Source organism: Pteropus medius, unplaced genomic scaffold (assembly GCF_902729225.1).
Source record: "Pteropus medius unplaced genomic scaffold, Ma_sr-lr_union100, whole genome shotgun sequence".
Taxonomy (NCBI): Eukaryota; Metazoa; Chordata; class Mammalia; order Chiroptera; family Pteropodidae; genus Pteropus; species Pteropus medius.
The window spans coordinates 9,177,958-9,196,487 of NW_024351543.1; the positions used below are offsets into that span (position 1 = coordinate 9,177,958).

An 18,530-nucleotide genomic window follows, 5' to 3' on the forward strand; every position below is an offset into this window, starting at 1 on the left:
CAAAAGGCCGAGAAGCAATGGAGAATCCAATCTGAATTGAAGGGAAACATTTGCAACATATAGCACTGAACCATATGAGTTTTCTATTTTTGCAGGAGAAACTATCAAATATATCACTGATGGCCCAATATCAGCGATTTCATATAGTTCCATCTAATGTTTACAAATAGGTTGTTTAATTTGATTTCTGATGGATCTGCAAGCTCAAACCAAATCCCTGAGGAAAGAGACTTTTTCTCATCTTTCTTTAATTTTCTCCACCATACCTGCCACTGAGCCCCCGGTGCTTGATAAATACTTACTGGGTTGGAAAGTATCGCCAAGTAACAGTACTTGTGGTTCTGCTTTAACAGACATGTGTGAAGCACTGTGACATGGAGGCAGCCTGGTGTAAAGGGAGGATGAATGGGCTTGGAGCCAGGTGGACCTGGGGGTTCCTGAACTTCAGAACCATAAAAAACTCTGTGAGAACAACCATCAACATGTTTACCAAATGTTTAAGGAGAACCTATTATGTGCCGGGCAGTGAGCTCGGTGCCAGGGATATAAAGTAAGAAGAGACAGGGTCCCGACCTTCAGAGAGCTCACTGTCTCAAAGGGGAGGCAGACATCACTCAAGGAGTGGCTCAAACAGAAATAAAATAGTAACTGGAGTAGATGTGACCAAGGGCCTGGCGCTTAGGGACTCTGATGTAGTCAGGAAAATCAATCAAAGAATGCTTCCCTGACACGTGGGCAAGTAAGAGGAGGTCTGAACCATAAGTAGCCATTGATCAGACATTAAAAGAAAAGCAAGTTCAGGGAAAAAAAGGGAGGGATGCAAAGGCAAAACACAGAGGATTTTCAGAGCAGTGAAACTACTCTGTACGATACTATAACAAGGGATATATGTCATTGTATATTTGTCCAAACCCATAGGATGCACACCACCAAGAGTGAACCCCCATGTAAACTATAGATAATGTCATGTGTCGTTGTAGGTTCATCATGAATCAATGATGTGTCAGTGTAGGTTCATCAATTGTATCAATGTACCACTCTGGTATGGAAAATTGATAATGGGGGAGGCTACATGTGTAGGGGGTGAAGGGAGCAACAGAGGGTCTATGGCAATTCTGGGTACTCTCTGCTCATTTTGTTGTAAACCCAAAACTGCTCTTACAAAATAAAGCCCATTAATTTAAAAAAAAAAAAAAAAAAGAGCTGAATGCAGGGGAAGAATAGTCCAAGCAGAAGAAACAGTATGTGCAAAGAGCCTCACAAGAGTCAGAGTAACTGACTCAAGATCATGGTGGCTGGAATGCAAAGGCCAGGGATGGAGACCCGAGAGAGTGGTGCCAGAGGGCCCGAGAATAGCTCGTCTCTTTTCCTCTTTGCCAAGTGGACACTTAAAGCAAAAAGGAGCCCATCGCTTTAAATGAAAAACTGACATTCTTTCCAGGTACAGATATATAGCCTCAGTCATCACAGGAGACTCCTAACTTTCCCCAGGATGATTCTTCCCTGCCATTGTCAGCCAAAGGAGCCAAGAGGAGCAGACACCCTCCAGGCAGGTAATAGACATTTATACTGGAAGATAAAGAGAGATAAAGTCTCACTTGTGCCCTGTTGACAACTGCGAGTTGTAACTCAGTCAGTTCTCACCCATCTTGTCAGAACAGGTATCTGTGAGCAGGGCAGTGAAGCCCTCAGCACAGCTCAAGGGCAGGAGATAAAATAAGGAAACATCACCTCAGGGACAAAAACAGTCTAGAGATTCAAAAGTGTACATTAAACCACAAACATTTGCCAAATACAAAGTCAAGGCGAACAGGTTCGATAATAGGTTTCTAGGTAAAGATAAGAAATTAAGGGGTGGTGACATTCCCTCATTCCAACCCAGCTGGGTATGACACATTGGGAAAATATGCCTGCACTGGTGACAGAGGCATTCTTGGTAGATGGCCTCCCACAGCAACGTGACCTGCTGGGGGAAAGAGAGCAACACAAAGCTTCCACTTGTAGAAGCAAGGTCCTTATCCTAAATAGAATCCTAAGTAGGTACAGTAAGATAGTTTCCTTCTGTTTGCAGAGAACAGCTTTCCAAGAAATACTGAGCAGGCCATAGAGGTGGGATTTAAGGTCATCCGTGTGAACATTCCATTCTCCTAAATCTCACAAGTTGATAACCAACAGTCTATTCCAGGGAAACTAGAGTAAAAAAGAAACCAGAACAAAGAGACCCTGTGGACTGAGACAGGCCTGTTATCAGCTGCATCTCCAAGGGCTGAGAGGAGGCTGCCTGTGCTGCTGCAGTGGGACAGCCCAGCCCACTCCAGCCTGTAGGAGGCTCATCTCCTACTGCAGAGTCCCAGGCCTGCTGGCGCTGTCACATTTGGTTTGCAGGATTAAGTGGAAGGGCCTATAATCTGGGCAAATCAGGCGGAGGCAGAAAACTCAGTAAACAAAGTAAGGGATGCTTAGGACATTAAAAAACAACAACAACAACAACAAAAACCCTTAAAAAAATCTACCATTGAAATTAATATCTCATTATCATTGAAATAAAAATCAAATGATCATTGAAATTTTAGAAATCTAATTAGAAATCTAATTATCATAATTAGAAATCTAATTATCATTGAAATCTAATTATCATTAAAACAGATATCTGGGATTTCCTGCAAATAACAGGGGATAAAGGAGTTGGAAAAACAAATGAAACACGATCGGCCATGAGGTGGAAATTACTAAACATGGACAATAATAGGTACATGGAGTTTAATTTAGGTAAATAAAAAAATTTAAAAACCACCCCCCAAAATTAAAAACACACATAATCCTATCACTGGAGACAACTATTGTTATCACTTTGGTCTACTTATTTTCAATATTTTTCTTTTTTGTTTGCAAAATAGAATCATCCTGTTCTTACTGTTTTATCACCTGCTTTCCACTCCCCTCTTAATTTATCTTAAGAATTATTCAAGTCCTTAAATATTCTTTAAAAGTATCATTGCCACATAGTCATGCACCAAAAAGTAGGCCATAATCTATATTTGGTTACTATAAGATGATGGTGAACCGGGAAGGATGATATTTGTTATAAATAGGTGATTTCAAGTGAGAAAGAAATTGCTTGCTATGTACTGACAGCACAAAAGGAAAAAAAAAAGGTGAAGAGAGAATCTGGTGGCTTACAGACTATAAATTCCAACTGCTAACTTTCCAGGTATTCTCTATTGCAAAGGCCGTGGTGGAGAAGTAGAGAAAATGTCAACAGAGTGCCTGTCAGCCAACAATAATTCACACATGAGGGTCAGGCAATGAATTGAAGACACCTGAGAATACTGAGTTTTCAAAGGGAAAAACATTTTCATGGGTCTGGGATGGCACAGGAAGGTTCTGTAGGCACAAGAGTAAATCTAGTAGCTTCTCAAAGACCACTGTGCTTCAAGCATTCAATCATGCTGTTCTGATTAACCTAATTAAACAGAATTAATATAACTGGACATTGCTTAGGCCTGTCACTGAGTTCTTTCTCCTAAGACTTAAAGGTGATTTCCTCCCCTGCAAAAAAGAAAATCCACAAAATTCTCAAGATGGGGAGAAGAGAGGGATACTGTTTTCCCTGTACCATCGTCCCTACCAAAAAGCGCAACTTGGCAGAATGTCTGTAAAGACGATGCCTCACACAATCGGTGTCTGAATGCCAGTCAAAATACAATTTTTCTTTCTGAAGCAAATCGATAAACTGTCTATTTTCTGATGCATTTGAAAGTTTAAGAGCCAAACATATTCCGACTGTGTTCCCTCTGGCTTTCCTGGACTGCTCCAAAGCATCAGGGACCTCTGAACCAAACTGTCTGGCCTGGCCAACAGCTGAGAAGAACCTGCCCTGCAGCCATCCTGGACAGGGGGCCACTGTGAGACCTCCCTCTCCAGGGTGTCCCCAGTGACTAATGGAACCACAATGGGGCAGAGAAGAGACTATGCTGCTTTCTTCACATTTTTCCTTTCCCTTATCCCTCTCTACCACTTTGTTTTTTTATTTCAGAAAAGACAACTGTGGCTCTCTCATCACCCTGTCAAGGACTGCGTGGAAGAAAAGTGAGAGTGTGACACACTGAACACAGGATCTCTAGGGTCAGAAACATGTAAGTGGACAATTATGTGCTTATCACCTTGTAAGTGAACAGTAGCAGCTGATATGCAGTTTTTTAAACTGAATCCTTCCCCAGCCCCCCACTGAATGTGAGTCCCAACCACTGCCCTACTGCAGAGCTCGCCTAAAGTTTCAGGAAAGCATTGCCGATTATACACGCTCTATGACGACACTATGGAAAAATTTCAAAAGTATGTGTTGAGATAGAGAATTCAAGAGTGATTTTTATGTTTTGTTGTCATTGAGTTGTTTTGACAGTAGGAAAATATTTTAAGAAGAAGTTATTACCAACATATTCCAACTATATATTTTACTGAGATTGGAGCATCTCAAAGCATGAATTCATTTCTGACCTAAGTCTACGCCTTCCCTCTGGATTCACATATCATAGAGAAGCAGGAGAAAAACAAATAGAAATGCAACCAAAGATGACATGCACTTCTCCCTTTCAGCTAGATTCTCTAAAAGAGCAACCTTTAAGGTTTACCAAAGTTAGGCCAGAAAGCTCTACAAGCTTCTATACATTTGGCTTGACCTTTACTTTTTTCCCCTGCAAAGATGCAAAAAAGCCAAATGCATAAACACAGAACAGCTGTCTCCTGGCAAAGACAGTATTCACTGCACATAGCCACACCCTGACACAGAGACACCAATCCCGATCCGTCCCCGAGCTCCAGCTGTTTCAATTATTGATTTCCCCAAGGGTTCGCTGAGCTCACCTTCTGATGTAAGAGTGAACAGGAAACCACATGCTGGGGTGGCTCAAAATCTGCCATCTCCTACAGGAAGTGCCACGACGCCCACTGATGCTCTCTTCCCTGACCTCTCACGCAGAGACAGGACCAAAAAGGAAAGTTACCTTGCAGACAGCCGCCTGGAGTATTGCATCGAATCCCCCCTCGGGAGCATCACGGTTCCGGGACACCCTCTGTTTCCGAACTTCCTCATTGAAGCTGTCAACTCTGTCTGTGAGAGGCAGCAAATGACGGAACCCAAAGGAAGGGACGCAGTTTGGGAATAACTTGTAACTAGAGAGAAAGAAGAGAAGAGTCATTTTTCCATCAGTGTCTCTAAATTTTAAATAACCAAGTATGACGTGCACCAATTAATATTTACCCGGCACCTACTGTGTGCCCTTGGGATGGGCAGAGTGGGGAGAACAAAACGAAATAACAGTCTCAATTCTCTGAACATCAAGCCCTAAACTACATGCAAGATTGCATATACCAGGTTGTAAATGAATGGAATGGATAAATGATTCCGAAGAAGTAGAGATAGTGGGCTATTGTGCTCAGGGGAAACATCATGGAGAAGCCCAGGCAGCACAGAGGGGAAGGCTTTTGGGGCTGAGGAAGGTAGGCAATGTTGAGGGAAGGCAACGTGAGCAGAGTTACTCTATGAAGCCAGCTTCTCCAACTCTGCTGCTGGTATAGGACATAGGATCACACGACCCCTTCATTTCAACCTACTCAGAGCCCACCAGGATGTGCTGGCACGAAAAGCAATGTGAAGTGGAACAGGAATGAAATGTTCTTTCTGTTTTCTTCATTCATTTATAACTATCACAATGCTAAACTATCAGCTCTTGTAGATATAATAGAAATCATTTAGACACCAACCATCTTCAAATGGAAAATTTTATCTGGAAGATTGGAAAGAGGAAAATATTGCACCGTAGGTTCAATATTGCACCAGTCTCAGTAGTAGGTTAATGCCATGACTTTCTACTGAAATATTGGGCAATCTCATTTTTAACTTGCAGTAGAGATCCCAAGTAACCCCTGGAGGAAGTTAGAGCCTAATTATAGTTCTAGGAGTTTCTGCTTGATATATAGCCAATGAACTAGGAATAGAGGCCTTACACTGTTTCACAAATGGGTTCACTAGGTAAAAGGGGTGAAGGAAGAGTGTCCTGGACAGAGAGATCACATGCCATAGCCCTGTAGCAGGAGGAAGCAAAGACAGAGGAAGACCAGGGGAACTGCAGTGCAGGGAGCAAGGGCAAGAATGGGCTAAGAGGAAGCTGGGAAAGCAGGCGGATCGAGACTGCACAGGTCTGTGGACATGTTAAGGAAGCCTCTCTTTCAGAACAAAAGATCAGAAGCAAACACTAACAGAGAGGCCTTGGGCGCAGGCTTTATAATCCACTGCAAGCCACATGCATGGGAAAGAAAACAGGCTTAGCAACTGCTAGGGGACCCTGCCTAACTGCTGCCAGCACACGGGCAGGTCCAGACAGGCTCCCTTCCTCCTCACAAGTGGCAATCTTTGGCTTTCTAGGAGGCCACTCCATTCTCTTTTGGGACCTACAGTGCCTATTCCATCCACCACAGTCACTCACAACGAGCTGGTTCTGGACAGAGTCATCCTCACTGCCACAATGACCATGGTTCTCTCCAGACAGGGGCAGCAGCTAGACGCTTTCCCCACTTGACTTTCTTTTGTTTTGCTCCCTCCTCCCACTCCAGATCTTTACTTGCACCCTGTGCTTGGACAGGTCAGATTCCTATAACCAGTGCCTTGGGCCACCCAAACTTTCATCCATATCTCATTTTCTCATAAAGAGAAGGGTCATGAAAACTGCATTCCCAGCTGGAAAAAGGAACTGAGCTGAGGTCCCATCTGGGGTTATTTGACAAATGGAGAGGCCCAGAAAGAAGTAAATACACACAAACTCTCACTTCCCTCTTTTCCTCTGAGGAGCTACACCCGTCTGTGTTGTTCTGGGCCTTGATTTAGGACTTCAGGTGTGTGTTGATTGTCATGGTTGATCAGGTTAATAAGGAAAGGGAGGAGAGGAACAGAATAATTGTCATTCAATGAAAAAAACAAGAAAGCTGTGAAAAGCTCAGCTAAATTAGCTAAATTAACTCTTTCCACACGTTCCTGAAAATAGAAATAAGTACAGTTGACCCTTGAATAATGCAGGGGTTAGAGGAGCTGTATATAACTTTTGACTCCCCCAAAACTACTACCCACATATATATGAGCAAATGATTTTTGACAAGGAAACAGAATACATACAATGGAGAAAAGAAAGCCTCTTCAATAAACGATGCTCAGAAAATTGAAAAGCCACATGCGAAAGAATGAAACTAGACTACTATTTGTCAACATACACAAAAATGAACTCAAAATGGATTAAAGACCTGAATATGAGACCTAAAACAATAAGATGTATAGAAGAAAACATAGCTACTAAACTTATGGGTCTTGGTCTTAGAGACGATTCTATGAATTTGACCTTGAAGACAAGGGAAGCAAAAGAAAAAAAAAAAGAATGGAATGATATCAAACTAAAAAGCTTCTGCACAGCAAAACAAACAAACAAACAAACAAACAAAAAACCCATCAACAAAACAAGAAGGTAACCAACTGAATGAGAGAAGATATTTGCCAACAACACCTCCAATAAGGGGCTATGATCCAAAATATATAAACAACTCATACAACTCAACAATGAAAAAACAAACAATCCAATTAAAAATGGGCAGAGGACCTGAACAGACACTTCTCCTATGAAGACTTACCAATGGCCAATAGATATATGAAAAAAATGCTTAACTTTACTAGCTATTAGGGAAATGTAAATCAAAACCACAATGAGATACCACTTCACGACTGCTGGAATGACTACTATCAACAAGGCAGGTAATAAAAAGTGTTGGAGAGGTTGTGGGGAAAAAGGAACCTTCATACACTGCTGGTGGGAATGTACACTGGTAAATCCACTGGAGGTTCCTCAAAATATTAAGAATAGAATTACCATATGACCCAGCAATCCCTCTTCTGGGTATCTACTCAAAAAACTTGAAAACATTTATCCGTAAAGATACATGCACCCCAATGTTCATTGTAGCACTATTCGTGGTGGCCAAGACATGGAAACAACCAAGCTGTTCTTCAATAGATGATTGGATAAAGAAGCTGTGGTACATATATGCAATGGAATATTACTCAGGCATAGGAAAAGATGAAATACTGTCATTTGCAACAACATGGATGGACATTGAGAATATCATGCTAAGTGAAATAAGCCAGACAGAAAAAGTCGAGAACCATAACTTCACTCATATGTGGAATATAAATTGAAAGCAACAAACAAGACACACAAAAACTCATAGACACAGGCAACAGCATGGTGGTTACCAGAGGGATGGGAGGAGGGGGGAAGCAGAAATGGGTAAGTGGGTAAATATATGGTGACGGAAGGAGATTTGACTTTGAGTGGTTGGGTGGTGAACACACAATGCAATATACAGATGATGTATAATAGGATTGTACACTTGAAACCTATATAATTTTATTAAACAATGTCGCTCCAATAAATTTAATTAAAAAATGAAAAAAATTAACTACTAATAGTCTACTGTTGACCGGAAGCCTTACCAATAATATAAACAGCCGTTTAACACATATTTTGTATGTTAGCTGTATTACATACTGTATTCTTAAAATAAAGTAAGCTAGAGAAGATAAAATGTTATTAAGAAAACTCGAAGGAAGGGAAAATACATTTATAGTATTGTATGTATTTGTTTAAAAGATCCATGTATGAGTGGACATGCACAGTTCAAATCTGTGTTGTTCAAGGGTCAACTGCAGACAAATTTTTACTATGGAGCAGTACTATTAAGTAATTAGGAACTAGAAAATGTGTTTTCCAGAGAGAAGCCTTCACTGCAGAGAATTTACTATAACCAAATTAGAGTCACTTCTTAATTAGAAGAAAACAACTTCATCACACAGACCTTGTATATAATGTCACCTATGAGTAGTTATTTTAATTTAACCCATGGAAGAGCTGAATGGCCTAAAGATCAGGGTGTTTGGGGGGTCTCATGCCAGGAAACCCTCCCACCCCAACCCTGAGTCTGTGCTGTAAGGCCCAGTTTAGAGCCATGTATAGGGAGTTACTAAATTAAGGACTACGAACCAGTAAGATAAGTAAAATATATATGCTTAAAGAGCCTGGGGGAGCATGTGTGTATAAAAAGTAAATTCGATTTGAAGACACTAGATCTAGGCAAATCCAGAAAATAATAATGCTTCAAGAGAATGTTATAGATCAAGCTGATACAGAAAGAGCTAGAGAACTCTCAGGTGCCAGAAATGAAGAGGAAAACGTCCAACAAATGAATGGATTTAGGAGACTAGGTGAGAAGTGAACAGGAGCTCATGGCAGAGAGCTCTCCATGTGTCAGGACCTCCCAAAGGTCCTAAGGGCTGGGGCAGGGTTCTAACAGGGTCGATGCGCATCAGGCCCTTGTAAGGCCAAGCCCTGGACTGCGGCTCTCTGCATGAAGCAGAGCACTGCGAAAAGCTGCCCTGTTGCCAAAACCAAAAACAGAAAAATTCCAGCCACTGGCCTGGGAAAAGGAAGCAAGATCCACTTTGGGCCAAGAGCAAGAAAAATCACCCATAAAAATGGCAACTCCAGACAAGTTAGAATTCACTACTTTTATGGTGAAGGAACCTCCAGATGAGAAATGAACAGGAAAACTAGTTCCAGTGACACCTGGAGGACACCTGGAGGACACCTGGCTGCAGTGAACCTGAAACTTGCAGGAGGCCAGCATACCAGGGGCATGTGATCCTCTGATGAAGAGATGCTAATGAAAACGTTATGGACCCCATGAAAAACAAACCACCATGAAGGAATGTCAGCAAATTCAACAAACTGAAGAGCCTGCAGTTCAAGAAGCAGAGATAACTAAATGACTTGAAGTACTTTTAAAAAATCCAAGGAGAAAAAGGAATAAATACCAAGACCAGAACGGGATATTATCGGGGAGGCGGGGGGGAGGGGAGTGGTCAGAAGGCTGTGAAAAAAAATAGTATGAAAAACAGAAGTCTGTAAAAGAACCAAATAAAAATAAAAATATAGTCACTGAAATTCAAAAATGAAACTTTAGTGCATGAATTAAACAACAGAAGAACAAATGGTAAATCGGAAGAAGTTTCTTAGTACGCAGCTTAGGGAAAGAAAGTGGTAGAAATTGGGGGAGAAAAATTAAGATGTTTAGAATGAGAATCTCTAACACACATCTAGTAGTGTTAGAAAATGGAGAGACTAGGAAAGAGGAACCAAAAACAACTTTCTTCTGAGAATTATCAAGATAAGGATGTATTCTTTGATTAAACAAAAGCAAACCAAGTACTTCCATTTTCCTGCGTGTGCTGAGAACGTTTAAGATCTGCTCTCTTAACAACTATACAAGTATATATCAAGGATAGTATCATTAACTATTGTCACCATACCGTACATTAGATCCCCAGAACATATCCACCGTATAACTGAAAGTTGGTACTCTTTGTCTAACATCTCCCCATTCTCAACCCTCCACCTTCCAACCCCTGTTTCTATAAGTTCAGCTTTTTCAGCTTCCGTGAATAGATGAGATATGACATGTATTTCAACAAGAGCCCAATATCACTAAAAAAAGAAAGTGTTTAGAACCAGAAACAACATACCAGATTAATCCTTCAGATCCTGTATCAGTGACTATCATGTGACTCTTTTCAGTGACACTATTCCTATTCCTCAGAATAGCAATGAAATAGTTCTTTAATCTGATAATTAAATTACTCTATGTCGTTTTTCTCTGGTAGCCCCAGTACCTCTTACTTAAGTTCTGGCATTTCTACTGCATTCTAAGATGGGAAGGGATGAGTCTAGGATCTTGATCCTTTGGCAGAAATATCTGAAGCAGGAGGAGGAGGGACAAACCTCAGGAAAGACTCAGGAAAAACTGGCTCTCTTTTCTCTGAGATGTCTTGCACAGGAGGTTAAGTCACTTTTCCTGACTCCCCTATCCCCTCCAAAACTCCCTGGGGGCTGCTTCTGCTGCTCCCACCACTATAGGAAAGAAAAACATAACTGGAAGTGCCATTGCAGCTTGAAAAGAACCCTGTGATTTTCCTCTTCACATGAGCTAAAGGAAAGGAATAGACTAGGATCACAGACAACCAGCCAGGCATGGAACACAAACAGTGAAGCAGGCCAGCTATGAGACAAGAGTGAGTGGTGAGAACTGTGGCAGCCAAACATGTGGGATAAGCCAGCTTTACCAGACCTCTGTTTTTTTTTTGTTTTGTTTTTTCAAGAAAACCTAGGAATCCTGGTTATTCTTAATTAAATCTCCTATTTTTTAAATCTGGGTAACTAATTCACAGTGGCATTTAAACTCAGAAAGGCAGACAAAGCCCATGTGCGGGCTGGATCAGACACGGGAACAGCCAGATTGCATTCCCCGGCTTGCTCTGTTCTGCCCTGGAATTAGTGGGGCATTTCCGAGGACACTCAGGACACCACACATATCTCATTGCCTAGGCGTGGGGAGATAACTGAGCCAAAGAGTGACTCCCCGATGTATTTCTCAGCTTGAAGAAGAGAGATTTGCATAACTTAGACACGATGTTTCCTTCAAAACTTCCATTCTTTACTGGATTTCCTGTCTTACAAACAGCTTTTCAGTGTGCCTTATACTCACTGTCAAGACTTTTACTGTCAGCAATTGGTTCTGCCTTCTAGGGCTTAGAGAAGGAGTTCTGAATAAGTAGTAAATAATAACCTGATTTTGAATGCTGAGTGCCCAGAGCCAGGCCATCCTTTGCCTGCTTCCAATCTAGCATCTCACGGTTAGTGGATTGTCCACAAAAGAATGAAAGTGGAGACACACCCTGTCTGTGTGGAGTCGGGGTCCAACGGAGGGCAGAGGTGAAAAGGAGCAGACAGAATCACTACTCTGGATGAACTGAAAAAAGTTTTGGTTAAGGTGCTGGAGCTCCTGGTAAGTAGCAGAACTCCAATATGACATCAGGCACTGGGACTCAGCTGAAAAGGGCCTTGGAGACAGGTCCAAGGTAATAATGCCAGCAGCCACCTGTGGCCAGGAGGAAGCTAAACACAGCAAATGATGACACCTAGTGCTTCTTCATGGTTAAGGAACTTGGAATCTCATTTGTATTTAAATTTTTTCTTATCTTATTGTTTTTCCACCATCATGTCTAGGTTAGCTTCTAGGAGAGTGTACAGAAGGATCAGGAGGGATTCAGAAGAACAGAGACCACTGGCATAAATAGTGCCTCACCCCGATCATCCAGCCTGTTTTAGAGTGGGAGTGGCTGAGGCTGCTGAAGGTAAGTTGAAGGGCTAGACAGACTCAAAGGCTTAAGAACAGCTCTCTTCCCTTAGGAGCAGCCAAGGAGACCAAGAATCGAAAGCAACCTCGCAAGATGGACAGAGCCTGGATCCCTGAGTCACCACTTGAAGCGGGGGCTGCCATAGAAAAGAAAGCAGCTCAACCCTCATCAGATCTTGTAATAGAAATAAATTTTCATGGTGGTGAGCCACTGAGATGTGGGGATTGTTTGTTACTGCAGCAAAGCCTAAAATGACCCTTAGACAAACACCTAGAGGGTCAGGGTCATTTTGAAATGGGTATTATTATTATATTAATGGAAATGCAGATTCTGGAAGTAGTTCATCTTGATTCATATCCCAAGTCTACCCCTTACTATCTGTGTAATTTGGGGTAAGTTATTTATTCTAAACTTCAGTTTCCTCGCCTTTAAAATATGGCTAACATTTACCTTAGAGACCTCAAAAGATTATTATTAGATACAAAAGAGATAATCTGTGCAAAGTATTCAGTGTGGTGTCTGACGCTTGGTAAGAATTTAAGGCTTAGCTATTCCTTATCTAATAACTATTTTGGGGCCTTACGTCTCAAAAGCCTAACTAAAGCTGACTGTGCAGATGAGGCCAGAAAAAGTTGGCCATTACCATTCACTGTAGTCACACTGCATAATCTTGACATTTAAAGGAATACTTGAAAGACTAGAAAAGAAACAAACCAAGCTCATAAAAGTTGTGTTAGGGAAATTGAAGGATGTGGCCCTTTCTCCCCACAACACAAACGCACTATGGCAGAGACCTATTCACCAGTCCCAGTTCTTCTTCAGGGGCACGACTAACCCAGTTCTTTAGACTAGAACATAGGAGCAGAAGAAGCAAAGGCCACTCAGTCCTGGTCCATAAGATCCTTCTATGAGCAGTCCTCCAGGCATGATGACCTTAGAAGCCACATGTGAAAGGTGGTGGAGCGGAGGATAAATGAGTCTCTGCTTGGAGGAGAGGTGTCCACTGATCAGGAGAGCCATCCGCACTTAGGCAAGCAGGAACTACATTTCCGTCAAGTTTGAGCCATTACATACCATGGGATTTGTTTGTTGTAGCAGTTAAAGCTCTTATTCCATAACAATGTGTCAAATATTTTTCTAATTCAAGTACTTGACTTATGTTGGGGGAAAAAAGCATGCTTTTAACACACAGCATTTTCATTTTGTTTTGTCAGCGAAGTTGTAGTCACTTATATAAACAACAGGGGCAGACTTTGAATTCCCTTATCCCAAATACGTCAGTCACTCCAAACAAGAGGAAAGTTTAAGTTGTTTTGCCTGCTCCCTCGCTAATCACCTGGGTTCATCACTTCCTGAGAACATTCTCTAAAATCTACTAATGCAGCGAACAGTCCCGTGTCAGACAGGCAGGAAAACAAGTGAGCTATGATCGCTACATCTTTACGCAATCTTGTGACAGTTCCTTTCTTCACGCATAGGGGGAGGAAAGAACTGGGTCATCGTTAACCAAATTAAATACCTAAGCCTGGTTCCCACTTGCTAAATATGCCCCCCTCCTTTATTTGGGCTAAGTTCTCTTGCTACTCCATTCCCCCATCCTCAAACACCCAACAGAAGGACAGCTGGTTACTTACCCAATGCATGGATTGGTCTGGTACCTCGGCGCTGTATAGGAGAAAGGAGAGATGCTCTTGTCTACAAAAGACCCGAACCCCAATCGGAAGTTGCTAGTGAGCTTCCTCATCTCCTCAGCGAGCTTAGTGCCCAGGTTCCGGATGTTGTCCAAGTCATCCTTCATGGACAGGGAGAGGTCCATCAGGTAGTACAAGTCCACAGGATAATCCTCCACCTGTCGAACCTGCAGCTGGAAGGCAGTCTTGTCACCTGTGCCAACAGAGAGGCCCTGTACATTAGAGGTCATTCAACTTGCTGGGAGCCAGAGGGATGGAGTTTGCTTTCAAAGCTGGCCCACATCTTACTGTTCCTTAGTGATCGTGTGCCTCTCAGAAGAAACACTTTTCTTGGAAGTAGAGTGACAGAAAGGAATATGGGGGCTAAGGATGAAGCTTTAGGTTCTCCTTCTAAATACTTGGCTTGCATTTTTAAGGAAACTCTTTAACAACCAGTCTCTTTAGTGGTCTGTTTTCTAAACAGAAAAGACACTTGGGTAATTGGTGGACGGTGAGCAAAACAATTCCAAGAACATAATTTGGGTGAGTAGCCCCCAAAGACATACTAACTTCAGAAAAAAGACCAGCCAAGAATGTGGCCACGAGACTTTAAAGGTGTGTGTGAAATAGAAAATGAGGATGAAATTAACAAAAGAAGGATACAGACATGAGTGAGTAAGAACTGAGGTGAGAGATTACAGAGCAATGGGGGGTAGGGACACAAAGATAGTTTCTTAGAATATCCCCAAAGGGCAAACATGTTTATGCTTGTGCCATGTCATCTACTCCTATTTCCCTAGCTATTGATCAAACAATGGTACCTAGTTTTGGGACATATTTAATGTTTTGGAACATCACGGACACAATTTATTATCATCAGAAATTATATGCAGGGAGACAGATTCCAAATTTTAGCCACATCGGATTGGGGGAGCAGGGGAGGACGGGGTAGAGAGAAAGCAAGGAAAAACACTACTAAATTTTTCCACCAGCTACAGGAAAAAGAAAATAATTTTTGGTTCTACGATAGGATAGTCAACAGAAAGAAGAAAGAGGAATTAATTCAGAAAAACAGAGAAAAAAAGCCAGTGTCTGGGAGTCGTGTCTTCTGCAATCTCACCCCTGAGGTGTACAGAAAGATGCAAGTCAGTGCAATACTTGGGGGACTTACGCCAGAATAACGATCCTAAATCCGTTCATAATCTCTAAGAACGTGTTGTTTAGAAGCAACATCAAGAAGCAAAGCGTATCAGGTAATTCTTTCTGCCCTTGGGCTGATTAGCCTTTTAGAGGCACCAAGAGATGTCCTTGAACTCTTTGGGTAGAAGAATTGTCCACACACGTTTGAAATCTGGGTGTACTTGGTGTGTTTGGAGGTGCAACAGTGAAATTGGCCTCACTCCTGCCCAAGGGGTCAACACCTGACCTGCCAATCTTTCATCTCCAGCTGAAAACCAGCAAGCTGAAGCCTTCTTGAACTTATGGGACGGGGAACCCAATCCCCTATGCTCCCTCTCCTCTTCCCACTCCAGACCAGACATATTTCATTAACCAGACCATGAAGAATCAAATGACCAAAAGATTTTAGTCCAAGTTCCAGCCTGTCTCTCAATTAGGGGTGCAACCTGAGCCTCAATTTCCTTAAACATAAAATAAAAAGAATAACAACAAAGCATCGATTAAGGCTCTGAAGGACTCATGAGAGAGAAAAGTGTTTTGTAAGCAGTAGAGCCTGCATAAACGAAGTATGATTATTATAATTATTATTTGTAGCCTAAGTGACAGTGCCGCACCTGCTTCCCCTGACTTGTCGTGGCATGTACTGTTCTAGCCGCCTCGAGGTTGATGTAGTTTGGGTTGCCTGTTGGTATGAGCCTATTTTTAAAAACCATCAGAGTCTGACTCAAATGGAGGAATGTTCAAGATTTCTTCCAGAATGAATTCCGGACTGCTGCAATGTCTGTCTCTGGTTCCCATCAGACAGAACAAGTCCCTGCATGGGGCCCCTCCCAGCCCTAGATGTCATGTCACAGCGGGGAGGGGAAGAGGGAGAGGGAGAACTTGGAGGGAATGGAGACCCTCCCTGGCCTTTGCATGGGCAGAACTCAGACCCCAAATGGCCAGAGCCTGCAATCATGTCCCCTCTGTCCAATCCCATGAACTTTTTGCTGGGTCTCCTGCATTTTCTGTCACTTGTGCCCTTTTCCCCACCCCCAAAGTTACAGTTGCACCCTCTTTTATCCAGAATCTACTTCCACCTCTTTGTGGATTATGAATAATTAACAGATGGGCACTTTAGGACCAGGAAACAGAAAGCTGGCCTGGCTTCAGAGAGCCGCCCACGGGAAGGAAGTGGAGAGGGGGAGCCGGGTTGGAAATCTTGTCACCAAAGACTCAGAGACCTCAGGCTCCTTTCAACTGGTTGCTCAGTTTCTGGATCAGTAAATTAGAGAGGATGTTAATTATTGCGGAGATTAAAGGAGACAATATATGTAAACACCATACAAATGCTTCCCCGCAAGGAAACTTCAGCCTCAATTCCCCCAAGCATCAACTGTTAAAGCAATTTCCTTTGGGGATAAGAAGAGAGAGAGAGAGAAAATCCTGCCAGAAACTTGAGTGAGAAAGGCTACGCCCTTAGGCATTAAATTTAACTCAAAATTTTCCAGACATGGAGGCAAAGAGGGAAATAAGATGTGATCTAGAGGTCTCTTTGTACACTAAGTGGGTGTCTATCCTGAAGTGAGAATCTTTTGGCATTCCATTCTAAGAGAAATCAATCACTAAGAAGATGTGTGCATGCATGCGATCGGGAAGCTGTCAATGTTAAAAAGAAATATTTTTCCAGTTTTCCAGAAAGGGAGGGGTATGAGAAAAAGAGGAACAGCATGAATGTTTAGAATGAGGATTTATTGCTACTACCTCAACTATGCCTGATTTTAAATGCTACAAGCTTCTCAGTGAGCCTTGGCAATAATGGAATGTTCTGTCAGCAGATTTTGGAGGGTCTGACATTCCTGGACCCGTGCTCAGTGTGGGAGTTAGGCTACAGAGCACCAACTCCTCCACAAGGGTGGCCTCCAAGGTTAGCGGACTGAAGGTGAAGCCGTTGCTGCATGAGAGGTGCACTCTGCTTGGAGAAGGTCTGGGCCACGTTTTCCATCTTTGGGGACACATTTGGGACCACGCACACTTAGTCACACTCCATCAAAACATCCAGGTACCCAGCCCTCCATCACCTGAGACTTTAAAAGAGTCGCCACCTCCCCTGTGTCCAACAGGGTGCAAAGACCTTCTCACCTTCACTATGGGTGCTTGGTCTGTGCCTGTCTATGGTGACACCATCCTGGCCCAGATGACCTCTTCCTTTCTCTCCATGTAGGACCCCTACAAGTTCATCTGCCCCTGTAGCTACATGCCTTCTCTCTGCGGCCACTCTACATAATCAGGACCAGCAGCAGGATCAGATAAATAGGATAAAGCAAACTCGAAAACAAAAGCTGATCACCTCACACCTGTGAGGATGAAGCTACTCCTGCAAGCCGCCCCTTCTCATGTCCTTCTGGCTTTTCCTATTTCCAAAGCACCCAGCTCCAACTGTATTTTGCACAGAATCCCTGCCACTGTTCAGTTCATAAGTAGAGGTTCTCCCACCGTAATCAAGTATCAACTAGCATTCCACCTGAAATGGATTTTTTTAAAGCTTTCTGCTCTCTGCCCTCCCTTCAATAAAAAGTAAAAAATTAGCTTTTCCTTAGGGAAATATATCAGATGACAAACATTACAAGAGAGTAAAAGTAGAGAATTCCAGAAGGAACTTCTAGTTTTTTTAAGATCGATTTTAGTTCGAATGTTAAGACACAGTAGTCCTTCAACACATAAAAACTGTTGCCATCCCCCAAACAATGTAAGCGGCTTTCGATTCCCCAGCATCATCCTTCTGGGCTAGACATTGAAAGAAAGAAGGAAAACATGAAAATTAGCTATTTTACAACAGGACTGCAGCTGAACAGGGAATTAGGGCCCTAGTGCACACCTCAGAAAACTATCATCTAGTTCTCAGCAGCAGAAGGTAATAGAATCCCAGAATTAAATCCAGACCCAAAACCAAAGAATCACCTCACTGGCCTAGAACGAAGCCTCTACGCTAGACCGTACCCTACTCCCCACTTCAGAATCCTTACTCTTGACAGACGGAACCATGGTTGGCCTCCACAGTGTCTGTGCCCAGCATTAGGGCTCAACAGTCCTAGTTTCCTTGAAAATAACCCTGTCTTAAACAGTTGGGGCTGCTGTAACAAGTACCATGAATTGGGTGGCTTATAAGCAAGAGAAATTATATCTCATAGTTGTGAAGGCTGAAATCCAAGATCAGGGTGCCAGCATGGTCAGGTTCTGGTGGGGGCCATCTTCCAGGTTACAGAATGTCGACTTCTTGCTGTGTCCTCACAAAGCAGAAGGAGCGAGAAAGCCCTCTGGGTTTTTTTGTTTTGTTTTGTTTTAATTATAGTACTAACCTCATTTATAAGGACTCTACCCTCCTGACCTAATCACCTCTCAAAGGCTCCACT

General features: G+C 42.5%; 1 protein-coding gene across 2 annotated transcripts in view; it reads right to left on the reverse strand.

Moving 5' to 3' along the window:
• The window catches only part of ITGB5 (integrin subunit beta 5), a 106,536-nt gene that overhangs the window by 63,641 nt on the left and 24,365 nt on the right, over nucleotides 1-18,530 (reverse strand). For both annotated transcript variants that reach the window (XM_039843235.1, XM_039843237.1), the window contains exons 4-5: nucleotides 13,924-14,173; nucleotides 5,004-5,172 (exon numbers count right to left, since the gene is read on the reverse strand). In XM_039843235.1, the coding sequence (XP_039699169.1) occupies nucleotides 5,004-5,172; nucleotides 13,924-14,173 (419 nt within the window). The remainder of the gene's footprint in view (nucleotides 1-5,003; nucleotides 5,173-13,923; nucleotides 14,174-18,530) is intronic.